Source organism: Bemisia tabaci, chromosome 4 (genome assembly GCF_918797505.1).
Source record: "Bemisia tabaci chromosome 4, PGI_BMITA_v3".
NCBI lineage: Eukaryota > Metazoa > Arthropoda > Insecta > Hemiptera > Aleyrodidae > Bemisia > Bemisia tabaci.
Window position 1 is genome coordinate 22,745,355 of NC_092796.1, and position 22,452 is coordinate 22,767,806.

General features: G+C 41.3%; 1 protein-coding gene across 2 annotated transcripts in view; it reads left to right on the forward strand.

Annotated features, from left to right (window-relative positions):
- Nucleotides 1-235: 235 nt before the first annotated feature.
- LOC109037138 (uncharacterized) overlaps nucleotides 236-22,452 on the forward strand; it is a 110,019-nt gene continuing 87,802 nt past the window's right edge. Inside the window, exon 1 of one of the 2 annotated variants that reach the window (XM_072299521.1) lies at nucleotides 236-2,333. In XM_072299521.1, the coding sequence (XP_072155622.1) occupies nucleotides 1,913-2,333 (421 nt within the window). In that variant the 5' untranslated portion in view covers nucleotides 236-1,912. The remainder of the gene's footprint in view (nucleotides 2,334-22,452) is intronic. The other variant, XM_072299520.1, reaches the window with a different exon arrangement.

Sequence of the window (22,452 nt, forward strand, 5' to 3'; positions counted from 1 at the left end):
ATTAAAGATGCGTTGTCTAGATCTGGTCTTACTTCGATCACGAGATCGACGAATCGTGAACTGCGGCGAGCCGTGTTTTTAATGGCTCATCAACGCCTCGTTGCTCCATTCCCTGCTTCATTTGCTCCGAAAAATCGTCACCTGAACGGTAACGTAACGAGAGAGGAAACGAGAGATTAAAAAAGGGGCAGGGAGGCGGGGGGCGCGGGCGGGGGCGGGGAGGGAAGACGCAGAAAAGTCGAGGTGCATGAGCCCGGGAAGAAAAGGGGAAATAATAGGTGGCCGAGAGCTAATGACAAACGGGGAAGAGGGGATCCTGTGGGCGGAGTATGGCCAGATCTGTTATTGTTAATGAAAGCCTCTGGAGCCGGAGTCAGTTTCCAACCAGCTCCCTGCCCATTGTGTGCGCGACGCCCGTGTTTTTCGAGCTTTCCCCTGTTTTTCCGCCTTCGCGCCCGTTTCCCGCGCGGCGACTTTCCACTTTCTCTCCGTGACTTTCCACACTTGTTGAGTTTCGTGATCTCATACGTGTACACATCGGTGAACAAAATAGTTTACATCGAAATTAAAAATTCTAGTCACGAGGTTTGAATGATCGTTCCTACCTCGTTAAATTTGTGTAAAAAATTTCGCTCACCAACTCAGTTTTTCCTGCTCACAACTTTACCAGCATCTTTGTGCGAGTGATTAATCCTCGAAAAGACGGTCGTGTTAATAAGTGCAGGTAAAGCGAATTTGTCTTCCATGCGGTTCTGTTCTGAGGATTTACCGCTGAACACAACTGTCTGAAACAGATTACAAGGAAAAATCACAGGACGTGCAAAGTACAACATCATCAGTGATGAATATGGCTTCAGAATTTGATTAATTTTTTGCCTAGTTTAAGTTCGGCACTGTGTCACACGATTGTCTCGGATAAATTGTTTTCCCTCGTCTGACATTCGTTAAGAGCAACTGTGAACTTTTATCATCCGGTTTTAATTTCTTTCCGGTCGTCCAAAAATTACGTTATTGTGATAAACCTGCATTTCATGAAAATACTGTGATAAATCACTCAATTCGACTACTCCAATCGCTTCTTTAGAAGAAATGGCCAATATAAGTCGCGTCATTCCAAGAACCAGCAATAATTTGTGCGTCTCGTGTAATTTTCACTAAAATTACTAAAAATGTGGTCTTTCCTCCAAGTAATAATTATATGATGAGTTCGAATTCTGAACCGGATACAGCAACAAGTTTCTTGTACAAATTTTTCTCTTGAGCGTATTACTACAAATTATTTTCATTTCTGCGGTAAAAATAGAATAATATACTCTCCAAGGTCTACGCACTGAAAAATCGTAGAGATACTGAGTGTTTAAGGGCAGTGAATTGTCGATTGCACATTCTTTAAGGTGCAAAAACTTGCATCTTAGGAGAGGTCTAAAAGACCAACAGGCTTCATGGTGACGAAATACCTGTTGAAAATTGTTAAGATACTTCTCGGTTGAAAAACTTCGCAGGCAACGAATGAACATCTCTTCACGAACAGAATGCGGACTTGAAAGTAATTCGAAATTTTTTTCTGTTCTGCGAGATCTGTTCGACACAGCAAAAGCGACGAGGTGTGAATCATAGTGATAAAACGGTGTTAAGGATCTCAAAGCGAGGATTGTGGTGCCTTCACGCGGGACAGCAGTATCGACGCAGTGTTCACACGCGTGTCAAGTATTCAGTGTAAAATATCCTAACAAGGGGCATCAAGAGAGACACTCCGGCAGGAGTTTCGTGTCCGTAACGTAACGTGCGGTGCGTTACGGAGAGTAACCATGCAGTAACGCCGGCGGCATGGCGCGAATTCGGACAGCGGCAGTGCTTTGAAAAGTGATTCGAGGGCTTCGGATGTGCTTGTGATTTTGGCGGGGTGCGTTAGATGCATCTCCCCCTGGGGGTCATGACGACGGATTCGACGGGCTCGAAGAAGCGTCGGCGCGGGGGGGCGTCCGAGGGAGGCGGCGGCGGCGGGGGTGGGGAGGCGGCGACGGCGACGGATGACCTCTGGTGGACCGAGCGGATCATCTGCGACGTCCAAGCGGAGCACGCCGGCGAGCTCATCCGAACGGGGAGTCCGTACTTCCTCTGCTCGGCGCTGCCCACCCACTGGCGCTCCAACAAGACCCTGCCGATGGCCTTCAAGGTGGTCGCCCTCGGCGACGTCGTCGACGGCACCGTCGTCACCATCCGGGCCGGCAACGACGAGAACTTCTGCGCCGAGCTCCGAAACTGCACCGCCGTCATGAAGAACCAAGTGGCCAAGTTCAACGACCTCCGATTCGTCGGCAGGAGCGGCAGAGGTGAGTCTATCATCATTTGATCATTCCCAAATCGTCTACCTCTTCATTTCCGCTTGTAGTAAGTCCGTGGAACAATCTGTCGGACCAAAACCAAAAAGGAACCATCCATTTGAAAAAATGGTGGTGATGCTGCCCCAGCTAGCACAGTTTCGTGTTTCATGAGTGTGCCAACTACCACAACAGCAACGACTGTGGTCGGCGTATGCACCAACTTAGTTGGTGTAACCCCATTTGATTGGTGTGAAGCGCCAACTGGATTGGATTGGTTGGGTTGAAGCAACCACACCGTTTATGCAGAGGGCCATTTTTTCTTCCTCGGTGGTCCGTTAGTTTCTCAGCGGTATAAAAGAAACTGTTAAGAATTCAACGTTTCCGATGAACAGTAAAGCATATTTGGACTGCATTATGCAATTTGGAACTATAAATTCTGGCTCTTCTCGAAAAACACTTATAGCATAGGGAAACTAATGGCACATACGTTGTTATTAAACCGGGCCAGAATTTATAGTTCCAAATTGCAAAATGCACATTTCACGTCCCTGTTGGTGACCGGGCTACATACTGAGCGGCATGCCCGACGCGTATATACCGAAAATCGTCCTTATTCGGCGAATGAACTGCTCAGAATGTAGCACGTTGCCACGCGAACAAGTAGAGCGCATAGGAGGTCAATTAACGAGGGATGAATTAAAGCACAATTTACCATGTTATCTCTTCAAAATTTTACCATGAAGACGAATCACACGGCGAAAAGTCTGAAAATGAACTCCTAAACAAGATATGAGTGTTTAAAAATAAAATCAGTTGAATGGCAAAAACACAAATGACGTCATTAGTATGATCTAACTTTGATTTGATCTGTGTTACAAATGGGTATTTGTCGATATCTCATTTGGAAGTTGATTTCCGAACTTCCTGTTGTATGAATCGCTTTCTGCGTAAGATTTTGAAGAGAAAATATGTATTGTTTCCTCCTGGTCCATTATTTGTCCAGTCGCCATGTTGGGCAAAATTTGGTCCTCTTTCAGACGATTTACGCTTAACCAAGAGGATGTCAACTGTTGATTGATCGCTTTAAGTAACATCGTCATAGCTGAATCAATCATCAGAGGCTAACTAATATTGCACTACTTAGTCGTCTCAGCTGCCGCACACCCCCTGGATGTGAGCGGTCACTAACTAAAAACGTGTCGTCATTACGCTCTTGGAAAAGGCAAAAAAGGATGCGTGTCATAGCGTCATCAATTGTCGGCTGGAAAGCATTCTACCATCCGAGGCCGAATTTTAAAAGTGCTTCTTGTCACTTCATAAGGCTTTGTCTCCACGGGACATTTCATGGGATTGGTCCAAGTTCGAATGGCCGGAATGAGACTGCTCGGCTTTTCTACCGTTAAATATGACAACAAATTTGACTTCTTCCCTCCAAGTCGCTCTTAGGACTCAACAAGGATTCTACTTCGTATTGGGATTAGTATTGACTAACTCAATAAATATTTTTCGCAACTTCGCATGTGAGATTTTGCCCTGCGACAAATCCCACGAAACGTCCCATGAAGACAAAACGTGACGGCTATGATCTACACTGAGAAAAAACTATGGTTTATAAACCTATTAGAGGTAAATATGGAACACCTATAATAGTCGTAAATAAACTAATGATTCTCGGTCTGTGAACCATACTAAGGTCTCTGTACCTAATTAAGGTACAGAGACCATAACTAAGGTATATGTGCTATTATTATATGTAGAGGTACTACTATTAGTGGTGTTCCATATTTACCTCTAATAGGTTTATAAGCCATAGTTTTTTCTCAGTGTAGGGCTGAAACCATAGCTGTTGACGTTTCCGAATTGTTAATTTGAGAGAAGAGAGCTTTTTCAATGAGGGGGAAAAAAATTCTGTTAAGCGAGCGAGAGAACCTGATTTACGAGCGGAAAGTAAGGCGAAGCATGAACACTCGTTCACTTGTTGAGTGCAGAGAACCGGGGGTGGTGGGGGGGGGGGGCGAGAATTTTACTCGTTGCGTTCGCATCGCAATTCACTGTCGCACGCATCAGCCCCGCTTCTGATACACTGAAAAAACGCAAAAAGCCGGTCACAGTCAGGCCCCAACTTTTGTTTGATAATTTACGAGCGAGACCGCATCATAGAGCGTAGTTGTCTTGTCGGGTCCATTTCGCCTCGGCTTCAACCGTTTTCCAATCGTTCAGTTCTACAGAATAATTCCGCGAAAAATCTTAGGTCTTCATTAGAAGTGCGCAAAATTGTTCTTCTGGAGTGGACCGATTTCAAAAGTATGGCCTAACTTTGAAATCAGTCCTTTGGCGACAGTGAATGTTTTAATTGTGAGTCCTCAGGGGCGCAATTTTCAAATTAGCAAGCCCTACTTCATCCATGGCATTTAAAGTAGTGATACTTCACTGACGTTATCTCTCACTTTCAAACCAGATCGCCTTCATATCTCGATAGGCAATGTGAGCGGCTTACGAGCAGTAATAGTTGCTCGCCGCATTTGTGGCGGAAATGGTGCCGGTGAGAATATTATACTACGTGAGTCTGATAAAAAAAAATTGTTTAGAGTACTCATGGTAGCAAATAATTAGAATAGCGTCCGAACATGCAAAAAGCCCCGATATTCAAGACTTGTTGATATTTTCCTGTGAATACTTTCTAAATAGCAAAAACATTTTCTCTTCTTTTACGATCAATTCATATGTACGCCTTTCGAGTTCACTGTTGTTTATTTTAAAACGAGTGTTTCGCTGGGTATCCTTCGGGGAAGATTCAATTGTGTGTTTCAAGAGTCACAAATTCGACCGTGCATGTAGGGCTGCTAGCCATGAAAAACAATAAGCAGCATACAAACGATCTACTACTCTGAGATTTTTGGGATCTTCACAAACATTGTAGATAGTAAAGCTTGCTCTCAAAGAAAAACAAAGAAAAAACTTTGGTTCAAGTACAGTCCTGAAATTTTCAGTCAAGATAACCAACGTTCTCGGTCATAAAAACGGAGCTTCAGTTAACGTTACAATCCCCCCTCGCCTTTTTTAAAGGATTATTGTTTAAGTATAACGTAACGACTACAAGTGTTTACTTGTAGAGCTATCTACATGATTTAAAACTAAAACTAAACGAACTGCATTGAATTTACTTAGTAACGTTAGATATTTCAATGAGTTATGCCAAATGTATTGTTACGCATACTAAAGCGCATTCCTTAGAAAAGACTTCGGCCATCCAAAAAAATTTTTACTTCTAGGAGCAAAAACTCTCGTCGTTACCTGGAACAAAACCCCTTGTGTCCAGTCTAAACGGAATTTTTTACTCGACACTGGAAAAAAAACACATTGGATCTGGAGTCCAGACTCTTAGAAAACATTGACAAGAAAAAATACTTTTGATTCAATCAGATTTAGCTTAAATCAAAACGAAATCCGCTCAAATTAAGAGGCTTGGTTCTTGATTTAAGCTTAGATCTGATTGAATCAAGAGTACTTTTTCTTGTCAATGTTTTCAAGAGTCTGGACTCTAGATCCAATGTGTTTTTTTTTTTTTCCAGTGCACTCGACGTTTTCAACTAGGACATATTTTTTATATTCTCCCGGAAAATCCGGCGACTCCGCGGAGTGGGCACCGCGCGTCGGGTCCTCTCATTCGGGAGCCCATTAATAATAATCAAATTTCCGAAATAAAAGTGAGGTCCGCGGCGAAAAATGAGGCGGATTCGGGAATAATGAGCGCGTTTCCGCTTTCATTATGACGCGCGCTTACACGCGCGGTCGCGTCGCGGTTCGCAATTCAATTCGAAACTGAGTCTCAATTCTCGATTCATCGTTTGACTGGAAAAAGAGCGTAACTTCGATTTCGTGCGAACCTCCGATACGCAAAAAAGTACACGTAGCAGGACTTATCTCAGAGTAAAGTTACGTTCTTTTGTATCAAATTCGGTTCTCCAAGTCAGAGACAGCCATTTCCGAGCCCGGAGTGCAAAATTCGGGAACCTTTCACGGATGGTTATCACTGGGTCTCTGAATTCGGCAATGACAAAACATTGACAAGAAAAAATACTCTTGATTCAATCGGAATTTTGCTTGAATCAAAACGAAATCCGCTTCAATTAAGAGGCTTGGTTCTTGACTTAAGCTAGATTCTGATTGAATAAAGAGTACTTTTTCTTGTCGATGTTTTTAAGAGTCTGGACTCTAGATCCAATGTGTTTTTCTTTCCAGTGCTGTTTTTAATTCGACTACATTTTGAAATAAGGCAATACGATTGCTGGCTCTTGAAAGCATCTTAACTACATGGGGACTCTAATGAATGAGTTGTTCCTAAGAGAGGTCACAAATGTTATTTCTACATTGCGAGCTCTATCCTATTTAACGCTGCATGAAGTAAACTACTAAAAAGCCCCGGGGCTTTTAACGATTGAATTGCGCTTTTTAAAGAGTATGGAGGCTATCGCATGACTATACTACCCGTGTTAAAGTTGAACACCGTGCGAACATTTGGACAGTTATTTTCGTAAAATTTGAATTTCCTGGATTACTCAGGGGTAATTTTTGTGATATTTTCAGAGAATACGTTTTGAATCGTCGTCCAGTGTAGTGTGCATGTCCGAATGCCCGGTCAAAATGAGTATAATTTTCTGACGATTGAAAATGTTTCATTCGGGAAACGTTGGCGAAATTTAAATGATTAGACGGCGTTTTTACTTAGCACGCCATTTTACTAATTAGTACAAGAATTTCAGTATCGACAAAATCCTCCACATTACTGATTATTATGAATGGTGGCATGTTCGTAGTTATGTGCTACCACGTACTATTAGAAATTCTCAAAGCGCAGGGAAGGGTTTCTTTCCTTGCGGACACAACTGCCCGCCACTACCCCCTATACCAAGAAAATTGACCCTTTTGGCTTATCATTTCGAATAATGATCTAGTCTAAAAAAAATTTGATTAATGAAGAGCTTGCTGTGGACTTTAATGGAGCGAGAATTATTGCGTTGAATTACTTTCGACCCAATTGAGGACACCAAGGTAGAGAGTTAGTGAATTAGAAAAAATGAATTTACCCAGTGAATGAGAGTGTTTTAAAAAGGAACCTGGATGTTTGGGAAATTCTTCAAATTTCAAAACAAAATTCCACCAAATACGTTTTAAATTCATGGTTGATACGTCAATAGGAATTTTATGCTGACAACAGGCCGGACTTGAATTTAGAACTACAACGAATAAAAATAAAAATTTAAAAAAATTTTGGTTTTCCTTGTATTAAAAAAAGTTATGCTGCAGTTGGCTCAAAATATTACACTAATGAAAAATTAAAGTGTGAATAGTCTGACTTTGACGAGCAAATAGACTTCATTAATAAGACTTCAGTCGTATATTCTAAACTTTGAATGCGCTAGAGGTTCATTATATGGAACCCTTTTCAAAAAGCTACGACTCGAGCTCGCTGCCGTTTGTGTGCACTAAATTAAGTATTTGAATAGTGTTTAAATTAGTATTTAAATTTTACCAGTGAAAAACAGCGTACATAAATGTTTAATCATTTCCAGCACAAAAATGAAAGATTAGAGTTCACGTTGCTATCAAATGTCCTAGTTTCAATAATATTTACTGTGTCAAGCAATATTTCGGAAACATCACACATTACGAACTAGGATCATAATGTCAAGGTGCTGCGGATACACTATTCATGGCTCGGTTGATTTTCCCGTAAGTGCTCACGCGTCAATATGACGTTTATAACAAGCTTCGCACCTCTTTGTAAATCCGAATCGTAGTGCGGGTCAGCAGGCACGCGGTAACAATCGGTGACTACGGAAGTTACAGCGGTGATTTCGTAAACAAAACCTCAAATTACGGGAGGAAATCTCTCAGAGTTACCGCGAATGGAGTCAACTATACACAAGGATGTCCATTGAATGGATGTATTAATTAAGGCATATTATCAAGAATTACTCCTTGCCTTGCCGAGTGCAATGGGGTTGTTGAAACTTTAGCTAGAGCAAAAATAATTTCTTAAAGAAATGGCTAGATAATCACGATGAGCACATCGGGAAAGTCTGAAGAACACAACTAATTTCACAACCTGCGCAAGAAATCCAAGTTTTTGAAGCTTCCCACTTAAGAACAATACTAAGGCACAGGTTAACATTTCGTCAGAGGAGTCGTTCCATCCAAACCTTGCGCAGTAGGATGCTACGCAATATTCAACATGGCTGACGTTTCTGCGCGCAAATCGTGAGGAAGCACGGTGGTTGATAAAATGTCGTCTTGTCACTTGTGTGAGGGGTTGGCGACGGCCATGTTGAATATTGCCTGTCATTCTGGTGCATGCAGGTTGGACGGAACGATTCCCCGTATGAAATATTCACCTATACCGTAATATCGTTTTTGAAGCGGGAAGCTTGATGTTCAAGACAATGACACCGTAATGCTATTTTTTATTTTTTTCCCCGACGAAAATAATGCGTCAATGCAGAAAAACCAACCAGCAAACATCTTCATAATTTTGGAAAAATAATGGCATACCACTGAGAACTCAAACTAACAAAATGAAGCATTTTGATGAGGTCCTCTCGTGAAAGAACATTATAGGTGAAGGGCAAATGCAAAATATTGAATTGAATTACTACGTTTCATCTACATACAATGGATCGAAACACTTGACACTTTCTTTCAGACCGTAGCGATCGCTCCTGGCTGAACCAATTAACGGGAAAGTAATGATGAACGCGTTAGATTTCTATTCTTCTGCATTCTTTTCTATTTTTTGCTCTTTGCAAGTTTCTTGAGCAACAAAGTTGAGCAGATTTCACGATACCCTTGATTGGCGATAGAAATCACAAAACCGTGACCTCCGAGCACATTGACTCATTGTTTCCCATCCTCGTTTACCTGCACTTTTTCATCGTTTTCCGCGACCGATGTTTTCTTCATTGCTATGGTCTTCTTTAACTTGTAATTTCTTCAGAGGGCTATTAGATTACATATATTGTCGACTTTCCGATCAAAAGAGATGAGCCGAGACGCTCTAAAATTCACTTAAAAAGAATTGCACCAAATGCCCGACAACATTTATCCATATAACTTGTTAGCCGAATTTAATTTTTCCCTACATTTAACACAGGAGACAGATAACATTGAATTCAAGCTAAAGTTGAGACCCTAATATTATTTAGGAGAATAAAAAACCCACTGATCTTCTTTAAGGAGCGGATCTCCTTTACCCGAGAAAGCTGGACCACTTTCGAAAGCTGTCATAATGTTGCCGCGATGATCTTAGGCATGTAGAAACATCCATGAATTGTAGGCAAGGCACTTTTTTCATGCTTTTCAGTACCCTAACGGATTGAAAGTTTCGGATTATTTTCTCCTTTCACTTACGGTGCCACACACATCCTTCGGAAATAAAAAAAGGAGAGATAAACGTAAGTTTCATCGATGATTTTTCACTTTCCGAGGGTGAGGGAGCGGGTCAAAAGACACGTTACGTATTTTTCCCGGATTGCAATTACAAGTGCATTACGGGGAGGGGTGGGAGGGGAGGAAAGGGGGGATCTACAAAAGTTCCAAGAAAAGCAAACTGTTTATGCTTCCTACTAAATAATTGACAATTTTCAAGGAATGTAATTGTGTAAACTTAATTACTGTACATATATTGAGTATTTTGAAATGAAAAGAAGAAGTTGCACTATTTTGAAAACACTGTGCACCGGGAAAAAAAAACACAGTGGATCTGAGTCCAGACTCTTGAAAACATCGACAAGAAAAAATACTCTTGATTCAATCGGATTTTTTCTTGAATCAAAACGAAATCCACTTAAATTAAGAGGCATGGTTCTTGATTTAAGCTAGATTCTGATTGAATCAAGAGTACTTTATCTTGTCGATGTTTTTAAGAGTCTGGACTCTAGATTTAATGTTTTTTTCCCAGTGTAATTGCGCTGGTTCCTTTGTACTAAATGCGATCCAAATGTCCCTGTAGCTCTGGCTTCTTTCTTGGCGCTCGTGGACCAAGCGCGTGGAGCTGGACGGAGGAGATGGTTGCACTCGGCGGCTGGTCGCTGACGTGAGCGCTCGGGGAGGCTGGGTCTTGGGAGCGGCTCTGGACCAATGGCGCATTGATGCAGCGGATCAGCCGAGCTCAGACGGCACGTTGACTCGTCCCGAGAGCCGTCGTCGCCGCGGCTGTCTCGCGTCTCGCCGTGTGACTTCCTTCGCGATCCGCGGGGCGTGCAACGGGGGCGGGACCCGCCGATGCTCAGATGCAACTCCCTCCCGAATGGAAAGAATGTACCGGACAAATACTCGCCGACAGCTGAGCGAGCTGTTGCGCGTGTCACAGCCGTAGAATACAACGGGAAAAAGGAGATGGCGATTGCAAGCTACAGGGATTTGTACCCATTGATGTCTTAGCATGAATCGGTTGGGGGTGTCACAGCCGCAGAGTACACGGTGAAAAAGGAGATGGCGATTGCAAGCCGCAGGGATTTGTACCCATCGACGTTAATCATCATAAAAGTCCAAGATGCCCGAAATGCAAACATCTCCTTGTTTTTCTCTGGGTATTGGTATACACTTTGACGTCTTAGCACGGATCACACAGCGTATGCGCGTCACAGTCGTAGAACACACTGAGAAAAGGGATAGCTAAAATAGGGCTTTGAACCCAATGACGTCATTGGATAAAGCAACTAAGGTGTTGTACCTTTTCACACTTCTCGCCATATTAGGGAGCGTTCATAAAGAACGTAACGCACTTTTTCGGCAAATTAAGGCCAATATTTTCCCATGTGACGCAACCCTGGACCTCCCTTAGTAGTTACGGAACGCTTGACGGACCTTTCCTCTCCTTAAGATCCCAAAAATTGTGAAAAACTGTTGAAACAATTAAATAGATACAATTTTAGGTATTTATGATCCTATGAAAAATAACGTAGAAGCAACTAGGATGGCAAATTTTGAATGTTGCGTGTTTCCACCCCAATGGATTTACATTTGCAGTTTCCAAGATAAAAACGATCAAAGCTGTCCCCAGTGACGTCAAATGTAAAAAATGACGCGGAAAATTAGCGCGAAAGTTAATTCACATCATATTCTGATTTTTTTTTTTTTTTCTCACGGACTAGTATTTGGATTGTGGAATGTTTCATGGTGTCACAGATCAGCCCAGGCGTAATATCTACGTCCGGCATGCACGGAGTATTCATTTATGGATGAGGATGGTTAACAATACAGTTGCAACTGTTAAGGGAGAGAGGAATATGGATTTCAAACCTCTACATTTGCAGGATAAGTTTGGGGCTGGAAAGAATAGGGCATTAGAAGGATGAATAATTTGTTCCATGGAAAATTAAATATTGCAACTTTCCGCGACTGAGAGAGGATAGAAGTAAACCTTGCGGAGATGAGAAGAGATCCTCATAATTCAACATGTGCCAAGTTCACGAGGAAAGATGTGTGCCCTGCAGATTTCAATTTAAAAATTCAACACAATGTTTAGATGTTTCTACACAAGCAGACCTTCCCATCTATCTTTTATCAGGTTAAAAATTCTTCGACAAGTAAAACATTCCTAAAAATCCCCGATAAACACACGCATTTTTGGGAAAAACATTCAGGTCATAGAGCGGCCCAGGTCCTCCGACTATCGGTATGCCTCACGGAAAAAACCTTACCGAAGAATGCGGAAAGGAGCTGCATTTTCCAGCGTTGAGATGTCAAAACTCACATAGTTCGGTGCCTCTGATTTCGTTGTCCTGGCGGCGCGACGTGAAGAATTTTAAAATAAACCTTGTTCAACTTATAGATCCGTATAATCCACAGGCCAAAACAGGATGGAGATATGCCCTTTCTTTTACCTGAGCGACGATTTAAGTGTTGTTTGGTCGCGGCCGCGATGACCGCGTCTCGCTGCAAAAGGAGGCGTGATCCACCGCCGGTCCCGCAACAACATCCTTCCCAATTTGTTCTAAAAGTGTCCGACAACCTTATGAGCAGGTGAGCATTGAATACTCGATTGGATGAGCAAGAATCCCGACTGAATATGAGACTTGTGCAACGAAACGGAAGAGTAGAAATATCCTCGGCCAAACTTGATGACTGACCGCCCTTTGATGCGCTTCGTTATCTTTCATGTTTCTGAGAACAACACTCTTGGATCCCGAAAAAAAAAGTCTCCTGGATATATGGAATTCAATTTATGGAAAATTTGACGGGAAAAAATACTCTTGATTCGACCTGATTTTTGCTTGAAACGAAACTCTGAATGGAGAAATTGCAGGTGTCGCGGAAATTTGACGAATTCCGGGTCTAATTGTAGGTGAAACTACTGAGTGAAAAATTTGACGTGGAAAAATACTTTTGATTCGATCTGATTTTTTCTTGAATCAAGACTCTGAATGGAGAAGTTGCCGGCGTCCGAAATTTGACGAATTTTATGTTGAAGTAGAAACTACTATTTAAACTGAATAACAAATAGCCTTGCTTTGTAAATTTTGAGCAATTAGTAGGGAGGATATGACAAAATGATAGAATCCACTAAAAGACATGTGTTTAAATGGTTAATTTCGCCTGATGACGTCACAGGGCGGTTCATTTTCTCACACTTGAATCTACTTTTACACCATTTTTCATACAAGAAAAAATTTTAAGGGATACTGTAAAATAAGCTATTGAAGCACACTCAGATAAAGCAATAAAAAGTTAGTGCGTAAAAATCCGATTAAATCAATAATATTTTTTCTTGTCAAATTTTTAAAGTGTCTGGACTCTGCATCCAAGAAACTTTTTTCCAGTGAACGTAAGGCACATCGTTACGCGACGATCATTATTAAATTTTTGGCCGAAATGCAAAACCACTAAACTCTATTACCGTGTTTCAAGATGTTAGCTTATCTCTTCGGATAAGACATTATTTTGGGATAGAGTTAGGTTAGCATCAACTCAGACAAAAGACGCTGATTTCTTTCTCATAAGAAGTCGGAACTCGTTGATATTATTAACTGTTTTCCGAGATACAGTTCTCCGTATAGTAATAACCCGTTACCCCTCACGTGCATGTTCAACAGTTACTAAGGGGCTAAAATAACATTTGATCCCATTACATAACGCTTATTAATTGATGGTGTATATTTTGACCAAATGCCCGAGTGCTGTCGCGTGTCCAGCTCTCTTCATGCAGCTGCTTTTCTCAGCTACACACTTTCCGCTCACTTCTTTTCAAAATGCACAAGAATACAACCGCTCCAGCTGCTCAATCTATTCATTATCATTTGAAGAAAATTGAGACAAAAATGATGGAAGAGCAGTTCAGCAACTTAAGTACAGCGGAAGGAAATAAAACTCGTCACGTGGATGAAGCAACGAAGGAGACGGTAAAATTAAATTAACATGAACATTATTACACAAGGAGGGTTCCACTATTTTATTAAATATAGCAAAAAGAGATGATTATTCTTGCAAACTGAAAGAAAGGAGCCACAGATATGCACAAATTTAAAAAAATTACCTATATGGGAGACGTCACCGATAAGCATGATATGTTTTTTTGTCGTGGCATAATTTTTGTTACGGATACGTTTTATTTCTTTAGCGTTCCTTTTCAACGTCTAATGACACCTCAAACAATTAAATATATACCGAAAACTATGAGACACACTTCAAAAAAATCATGATAGCTAGGGAAAGAAATTTGTAGAGGAACTTCTGTTATTCAAATATGCATTGCCGCTTACAAAGACAGCGAAGGAGTGATTTCATACAGAACGTCTCATCTTATGGTCTATTCTTGACTGAAGTTGCTGATAACTTCTAAAATTTAGAAAGAGAGATAGTTTGCCATAATTTTTAAAGACCTCACAATTAATACGATTACATGTTCCCTGGCCAAATCCTTAAAAACTACCCCTAAAAATAATTTTTTCATATAAAATGTAATATTTTTTATGATATCTAAATACCCGTACTAAATACACAACTTTAACATGGGAGTAAAATACTGTGATTCATAAACACATGACTGTTCTTTCCAAGAATATACTTCTTGTACGCACTCCCGGTACTTCATCCTACTAAGCCATGATAGGCTAAAATTCAACTACAGATGGTCCGTTGAGTTTAAGGTCCCTTGGCACACCGAAATGTGTGAGCTTAAATCTGCATGATCAATACTTAGACTGAGTGCTTATTTTGACGAGAACTGTTTTCGCTTCATGTAATTCCGGCTACCGGAAAAATTAAGGCATGTAATCATTACAATATATACCAGTGAATAACGACGAAAAGAAAGTGCGAAATGGACAAAAAGAGAAGCACGGATGCGCAAACTCGCTTTCGGGAGCGTGCGCAAAATTTCAGATACAAGACCGACAAACAAAAGCAGTAAATTTGCGAAACACAGTATATTATTTACGATGAAACGATAAAAACTAGGGACGAGGAAGTTAATGTTGCAAATTATTTTCGGCCTGTCTGGTCTTGTCCTTTTATCTGGCACCGATTGCTCGGCGCATAGTTGTCCGGACACCAAAAAATAAAACACAACATACGAAGAAGTTCCGTACAATGGGTCAGTTGCGCTGGTCACAGAATCATGTTTTGATGCTTGATTCGTGTCGATTAGCTGATAATATTAAGATCTGTCCAAGCCGCAACTTTCTACGTTCAATAATAACACTGGAAAAAACACATTGGATCTAGAATCCAGACTCTTGAAAACATTGACAAGAAAAAGGACTCTTGATTCAATCAGATTTAAGCTTAAATCAAAAGGAAATCCGCGCAAATTAAGAGGCTTGGCTCTAGATTTAAGCGTAAGTCTGCGATTGAATTAAGAGTATTTTTTCTTGTCGATATTTTTAAGATTCTGGACTCAAGATCCCATGTGTTTTTTTTCCCCCAGCGAACCGAGAAATCGCTCTTTAAAAAGTCAGGTTTTTGACGTCACCCACCGCGATAGTAACACCCTGGGTTTCTTCCACCTTTCTTTCATCAGTCAATGTGACGCACATTTACACTGGTTGTTCAACGTAAAACTCGGATAGAACTATTGAACATAGAAACTTGCGGTTTGGACAGATCTTAATATTATTAGCTAATCGACAAGAATCAAGCATCAGAACACGATTCTGTGACCGGCGCAACTGACCCATTACCGGGTGTTGGTTCGCGAATCTTTCCTTTCCGTCCACTTTGCGACGGTTAGACAAACACGGTTCATCATTTGTTCTTTTCGGCGACCGCCGGAAGATTACATTGTGTGCCTTGATTTCAATAACTGCCAGCGCGGGGCTTTAATGGCAGAATGAAACCGGTCGATGACGAGCTTCTTTCGGAGGCGTCGACGCTTTACGCGATTCTCCCAAAAATAAACTGGTTTCGGGTTTCGCATCTCGAGTTTGATTTATCCCCGAGCCCACCGCCTCCCACCTGAGCGAGCCGGCGACGCACAATGGATCGAGTCAATTCAAAAAGTCGGATAAGACATTTTTGTCTAAAACTGCAAATTTTGACGTTTATTTCGTCGTATTTTAAATTTCAAGGAATGCTTGTACAAGAACATGTCTTGAGGAAACCAATGAAACCTGTTTCAGAACTTCAAAGTTTGTATAAATGGAGATATAGGCGTTTAAAGTTTCCAAATTTTGCCCGACCTCTCCCATTGACTCGATCCACTGTGCGGCGGCCGCGGACTCTTCAGTCTCCAGGTGGATTCAGGGTCTCATTAGACCCTCGCGATTGGGACGAGCGAGAATCGCAGATACACGTATGATTTACGCTGGAGATAGGTGGTTCTTACCTACAGCGGTAGACCGGGTGCCAGACCGCCAGGCGACCCGATAGTTAACAATCATTCCACACGACGTCGCTCCGACGACGCACTATGGTCCGAATAGCCGGTTTAAGCGGCATTAAATCAGATACGTATGTTTAAACCTCGCAACATGAGTTTTCAGGGGTTTTTAGGGTCGCTGAGTGCAAAAATGCTAATATTCTTCAGGAAAAATCCATTTTTAACATTTTTATCTATATAAATAAAATCGTTGGGGGTTTCACTGTAACGCTTATTTCTGGAGTTCTACCGGACCGATTTCGACGATGCTTGACTCTGGTTAAAGCCCTTGACGTCCCGATGTCCGCAAAATTTTCAGACTTCCAAATTTTTCAGCCTCTTTCGCTTAAGACGCTTTTAAAGCCAAATCCACCCCCCTCCGACCTTAAGTTTCCGAGAGTTGCGGTATGTTTCCGTTGTAACGCCTAATTTGAGAGATCTACCGGGGCGATTTTTACGATTTTTGGGTCGACCGCAAGCTCCTAGCTTCTAGATGCTCGCAAAATTGTCAGACTTCCAAATTTTTCAGACTCTTCTTCCTGAGACGCTCTTAAAGCCAAATCCACCCCCCTCCGGCCTTAAGTTCCCGGGAATTGGTTATGTTCCTGTTGTAACGCCTATTTTGAGAGATCTACCGGGGCGATTTTTACGATTTTTGGGTCGATTGAAAGCTTCTAGCTCCTAGATGCTCGCAAAACTATGAGAATTTCCAATTTTTCAGCCATATCTGTGTAAACCGCTGAGAGATGCAAATAGACCCCTCTCCATATTACTACTACACAGCCTTCGCCCAACGCCGAAGGTCAAACTCGGACTCAGTCTCAGCACTGCTCTGTCTGAATAAAAGGAAGCCGCCCCAGATACGTGGTTCCATAAAACTGTCGAAGCGGTGCGATGACATGGGTTTTCCCGTCCTTTTGTCTAACAACCCTCGAGCCCGAGACTGCTCGCTACGGGATCGCAGCCCTATTGTCTCATATGCCAAACAAAATCTGACCCTCAAAATTTAAAGACAGTAAAAATGCAATTTTTTCTATCATTCGGAAATTGTTTTTACAGTGTATATTTTTCGATTCGCGGTAAAATTTTGAGCAGAATGGTGGTCAAACTAATGAAAATACATGATTCTACGGTACACTAAGATCGATACCACAACTGCTGCATTTATAACTTGCTGAACGATATTTCCGTTACTTATCAACATATCACGACGAAATTTAGTTCATTGTAATATACTTTTTTAGCAGAGCGTAAATTTACTGAGAAAGTTGAAATCGAACCCGATGAGAGAAATTTCATCAATTTTTTTGGAGCTCCACTAGGCCGAGCAGGAAGGGAAAAAAGGATGACGAATTGAGATCTATTGCTGCCGCCTGGTCTCCTGACTGTCCAGGCCCAGCTGTTCTTGAACGCTTTGACGAGATTTTGTCGGCAGACGAGTCAAAACATGATTTTCCGACCAGGGAGCGACATCCAAACCTCGCGCTAATCCTCTCATTGTATTTTTATTGGAGTTATGTCCGAATACTTTGAAGAAAACCGAAAATGGTCTCTTTTTTAAAGCGTAGTGTTTGCAATTCTGCCCTGCTAAGGAAGAACGACATATGAACATTCGGGAGTTGCCAAATTTTCTTCGATAAAATGTTTATTTTTGAGGAAAATTATGAATATTTTCCCCATGAAATTTTCAGACGTTTTAGATCAAATTAAAAACAAAAGTATCCAAAATTTTCAAAAATTTTCCTGAAGTTTAGTGGTTTTCCAGGGGAAATTTGGCAACGTCTGAAGACTCATACGGCGTTCTTCCTTACCAATGCAGAATTATGTTTGTCCCTCCCGTTACCCCTACATCAGCTACCTTTATCGAAGAGCAAAGGAAAACCGTGGGAAAAAACAGGAAACAAAATGTTTTCAGGACTGAATTGCTTCCTTTGAATTGCTTCCTCTGAGTTGCTCCGAAAATCAGTCTATTCGTGTACGCTGCCAACTTAGCTGCATCCTGCATCTCGAGAGCAACACTGATTAGATTTCGAAATCTCGCGACTTTTTGAGAGGTTGCCCATCGCTCATCTGCTTTCGTCGGATACGTTCTTTTACGGTTATGTTAGTTGATCAATGGGTACTTAACAATATCTGCTCAATTTTTCTTTCTTTTTTCACGGAACAGTTCCGATTTGTGAGTGTCCGATATTGAGTGATACTATTTTGCCTCTGTATTCGCGAGATACGTTCTTTTGCGGCCGCGCCAGTCGATGAATGGATATTTAGCAATTTCTACTCATACTTTCTTTCCTTTCTTTTTTTACGGAATATCCTCGGTTTTTTAGTGTCCAACCCAGTGCGAGGCTATTGTACACCTGTTTTCGCCAGAAACGTTCTACACAATTTCTACTCATATTTTCTGGGTGCAAATGTGCGAGATTGTTGCGTCCTGTGCATGAAGTTTGTCTCTTTTTAGTGCGTATACTAATTAATGAGTCTAATAATTTACACATTCAAACAATTCACTCGAATTTTTTACGCAGAATGTTCCTTGAGTGAGTAGCTAACGACTAGGAGGAGTAACTCCAAATTTACATGTATTTTGCCGGTCAGTGCCGAGTAACCGAAAATCCTTCTTTTATAAGGTAATACGTTTTGTACCCCGTTCGTTCATACTTTTGCGCGAAATTCATTTGAAAATACATCCATTTATATGATGGCCAAATGCATGAGATGCTTTTTTTCATGTAACATTCGAAATTGTCTCTTTTCTTAAGTCCTAAACTTCTCTACTACTGGCGCCACCCGACGTATGATTGTTTAAGTCTGTAGCTTTGGCGTGGTGTTGGCTGGAGTCCTGGAGGACGCCAGTGAGCTACTCCTCCTGGCCAATACCAAGTGCGCAGGGCTTACATTGTCATATTCCGGAGGGACTTCGCCTTATTTAACTCACAGTTAATGCCCCCCCCCCCCCCCGAAGAAAAATCCCTTACAGGAAAACTATCCATAATGCTTCTTGGCAATTTCGCGTAATTTCGTTTTTCTTTTGAAAATTTACAAGGAAGATCATTACGGAACTGAAAACAGGTAAACTAATTTAGGAAGGAATGCCTCTCGTATTCATGTATTCAGAAGAGTTCTTATTGGATTACATTACTTTATCATCTTTTTGCATTTACGGCACGGAATACGGCTCGCTTGCGAGCCGTAAGTCACTCGCGAAGCGAGTGACCGGGGGTCCAGGGGGCGGAGCCCCCGGCTAGACGCGAGGCGAGCGAAGCGAGCCACAGCGGCTAGTACTTTATATAACTGTGGTAATAATTTGTTGACAAACCTTAAATTGAGATCAATAATCCGGGTTGAAGCGGTGGAGCAATTGACATCGCGTCTTACTTATCTTCTTGATGTCCCGGGGTCGATTCTCGGTAGAATTTTTTTTTTTTTTATAAGTTTAAAAATTAATTTTACATTGGATGGACTATAAGAAGCTAAAAGTAGAGCCTCGTCAAACACTACTATCAAGGGAACTTGAAAAAGACAGCTCAGGATAATACTTCTACGTTTCATGGCTCCAGAGGCCTACTTTCAAGTCCCACCGATCAGCCGTTTGAACTTGTTTTCGTCTGCCAAGCGAAACTTAGGCTTAAATATATCCATTTTGATAGATTATTTGTTTGAAACATGGGTAAACGTAAAAAAAAAAACGTTTACGGGACCTCAAAGTGGCTTCCTAAGACAATTTCATTGCTCGGGAGCCTTACTTTCAAGTCCCACCGATCAACCGTTTAGACTTGTTTTCGTCTGCCAAGCTAAACTCATGCTAACATATATCTACACTGATAGATTATATGTTTGAAACACTTAAAACGTCAAAAAAAAAACTTTTACGGGGCCTCAAAGTAGCCTCTCGAGGCGATTCTTTGCTGTTCTTGAGCACAAAGTTTCAATTGGTCCCGATCAACCCCATCAACTCGTATTATTCTGCCTGGGCAGATTTAGGCTCTAATGCATTCGATTTGCTAGAATATGACAATGGAACATGATAGAAGTCATCGTCAATGGCATATGATAGCTAATTGTAGTAAGTGATAAAAAACGCGAAAACGTCATTTTTCATGAGAAATAACTTGAGGCTATGGTGGACTATGGTTCTGCCACTAGACTAAAAGATAGTCTAGAGTCATGACAATAACTTCCGAGTAAAATTACGAGGTGCTCAGAGGTGCTAAGTATATTTTTTGGGTCCTACTTCTGCGATTTTATTGATAAAACTGACTATGTCTAGGGGTTAATCTAGAGCATTAGATATGATAAAAAAGAATAGTTTCAGCATAAAACATTTTAAACTTATCTTGTATTTTGTGAATCAAGTGCCCAAACATTTTCAGGTACGGTGAAACGACGAATACAAGCCCTTAAACACAGCACTGCCGCTCGGTAACTGGAATCGCACTCATAAAGTGCTCCGCGCGCCGCACTTCCCAGGCTTGTCACATCTTTATTAGTGTTTTAATCGAAGTGAAATTTTACAGGAGTCTTCTCTACAGTATGTACTATCAATCTACCTCTTAAAATCTAACTTTTTCCAAACTTCACTTTTTCGACTTATTGCCGCTTAAACCGGCTATTCGGACCATAGTGCGACGTAAGGGCGTATTTCAATTTCCACGTGAGCCCTGTTTTCCGTATAACTCTATGCTTTCCGGGGCTCAGTTGGAAATAGAGATAAGCCCTTACGTCAAAGGAGCGATGACGAGACCACCGACAATTGGACCGCGTTAAGCGGAAAGGAAACAAGCCACATCAGCTATTGGCACGTTATCGAAGAACACTAATCGATATATCCTGATCTTAGTAACATTATTTATTAATCAAAGCAATCGATAACGATCTGGACGATTCAATAATCCTTACGCTTACGCAGATTACTGCTTTTTCTAACACCGGGAAGTTGGAATTTATGCATAAAAAACGTTGATACTTTGATTAGGGGTTACTTTCACTAATTTCCGTGGTACCCTTTGTATGTTACGCAAAATTTTGATGATAAATGTATCATGATGGATAAATCTGCACCTTGTCTAGTGGTCCATTAATCGTCAATGTACATGAGATCAGACTCAATGGACGTATTATCCCCACAGCATATGTTCTTTTCTACGTTGTTATTGGACTCTTTACGCTTGTCACTCCGGAGAATTAAGGACGTCGGCTACAATTAAAAGCGAAGAATGACTGCCCGGGTGAATGAACAAACGCGCAGGATAAGAAAAAACGACACTTTTTTTTATAAATAAGACAGCGAAAGAGAGAAATCATTTAACGCTAGAATCTGTCTCTCATTGCAGCTTTAGTTAGGAATACCATCTCTTTCGTGACGTCTGACAAAAGAGCGTAACTGAATTTACAGATGAGTCCCGTCGTATTTGTTTCTCTGGGTCGCTCAGGGCTCTTAAAGGATGCAACGTATTTTCATGACATCCAATTGAGAGTATTCTCGGTTTATTTTCTGCTTGTTTTTTTTTCGCGGAAAAAAATACGCACATGGTGAAACTTCCGAACTGGTGTCGCGTCGCCTCGGCTCCTGCTTGTCGAGGGTCGACTAAAATAAGTCAAACTAAATGGTCCGCGAATTAATGAACGGAGTTATGATTCAGTCAATGACGGTACATCCTTTCTCGGGAATCAAAGTAATGATTCACCCACACGTGTTGAGCATTCCCCCAACGAGATGCGCTTAAATCTTCTCAAGCCCCGAGCAAACGACGATGTTTAACTGCCGTAGTTCTAGAATTTAAACTGAACAGAATCAAAAACATGGCATCTCCTGGTCAAAACATCTGAAGAAAATGAACCAGAGCTAAAACGGAATTTAGCTACATATATCTCCTCATTGTTCCTGCTTGAAGAACACTACGTCAAAGCATTGTACATCCGGTAAAATCTTGCACTTTATCCTCAAAAGAGTAGTTTGGAGGGATGAAACATTGATTCAATTTTTCTTCTTCCAAGGCACTTTTCTTCTATGTCGTTTCTCTGGGCGATGATTGCCATTTGTTAATTTTCAAGATTTTTCTGATCGTTGAATCTACTGCACATCCAAAACTTACTTTACAAAGACTAGGCTGACAATATGATGACTAAAGCCCCTTGACGCAACTGTTCGTACTCCACAGATGTGCTTGTCGCACGTTTAATATTGTAGGCACTTACGCTTTTCGCACCTCCCCAGAAACGCACAGGAGTTTTCGTTAGTTATAGCACACTTATAACTCGCCTTCGGGTCATGAC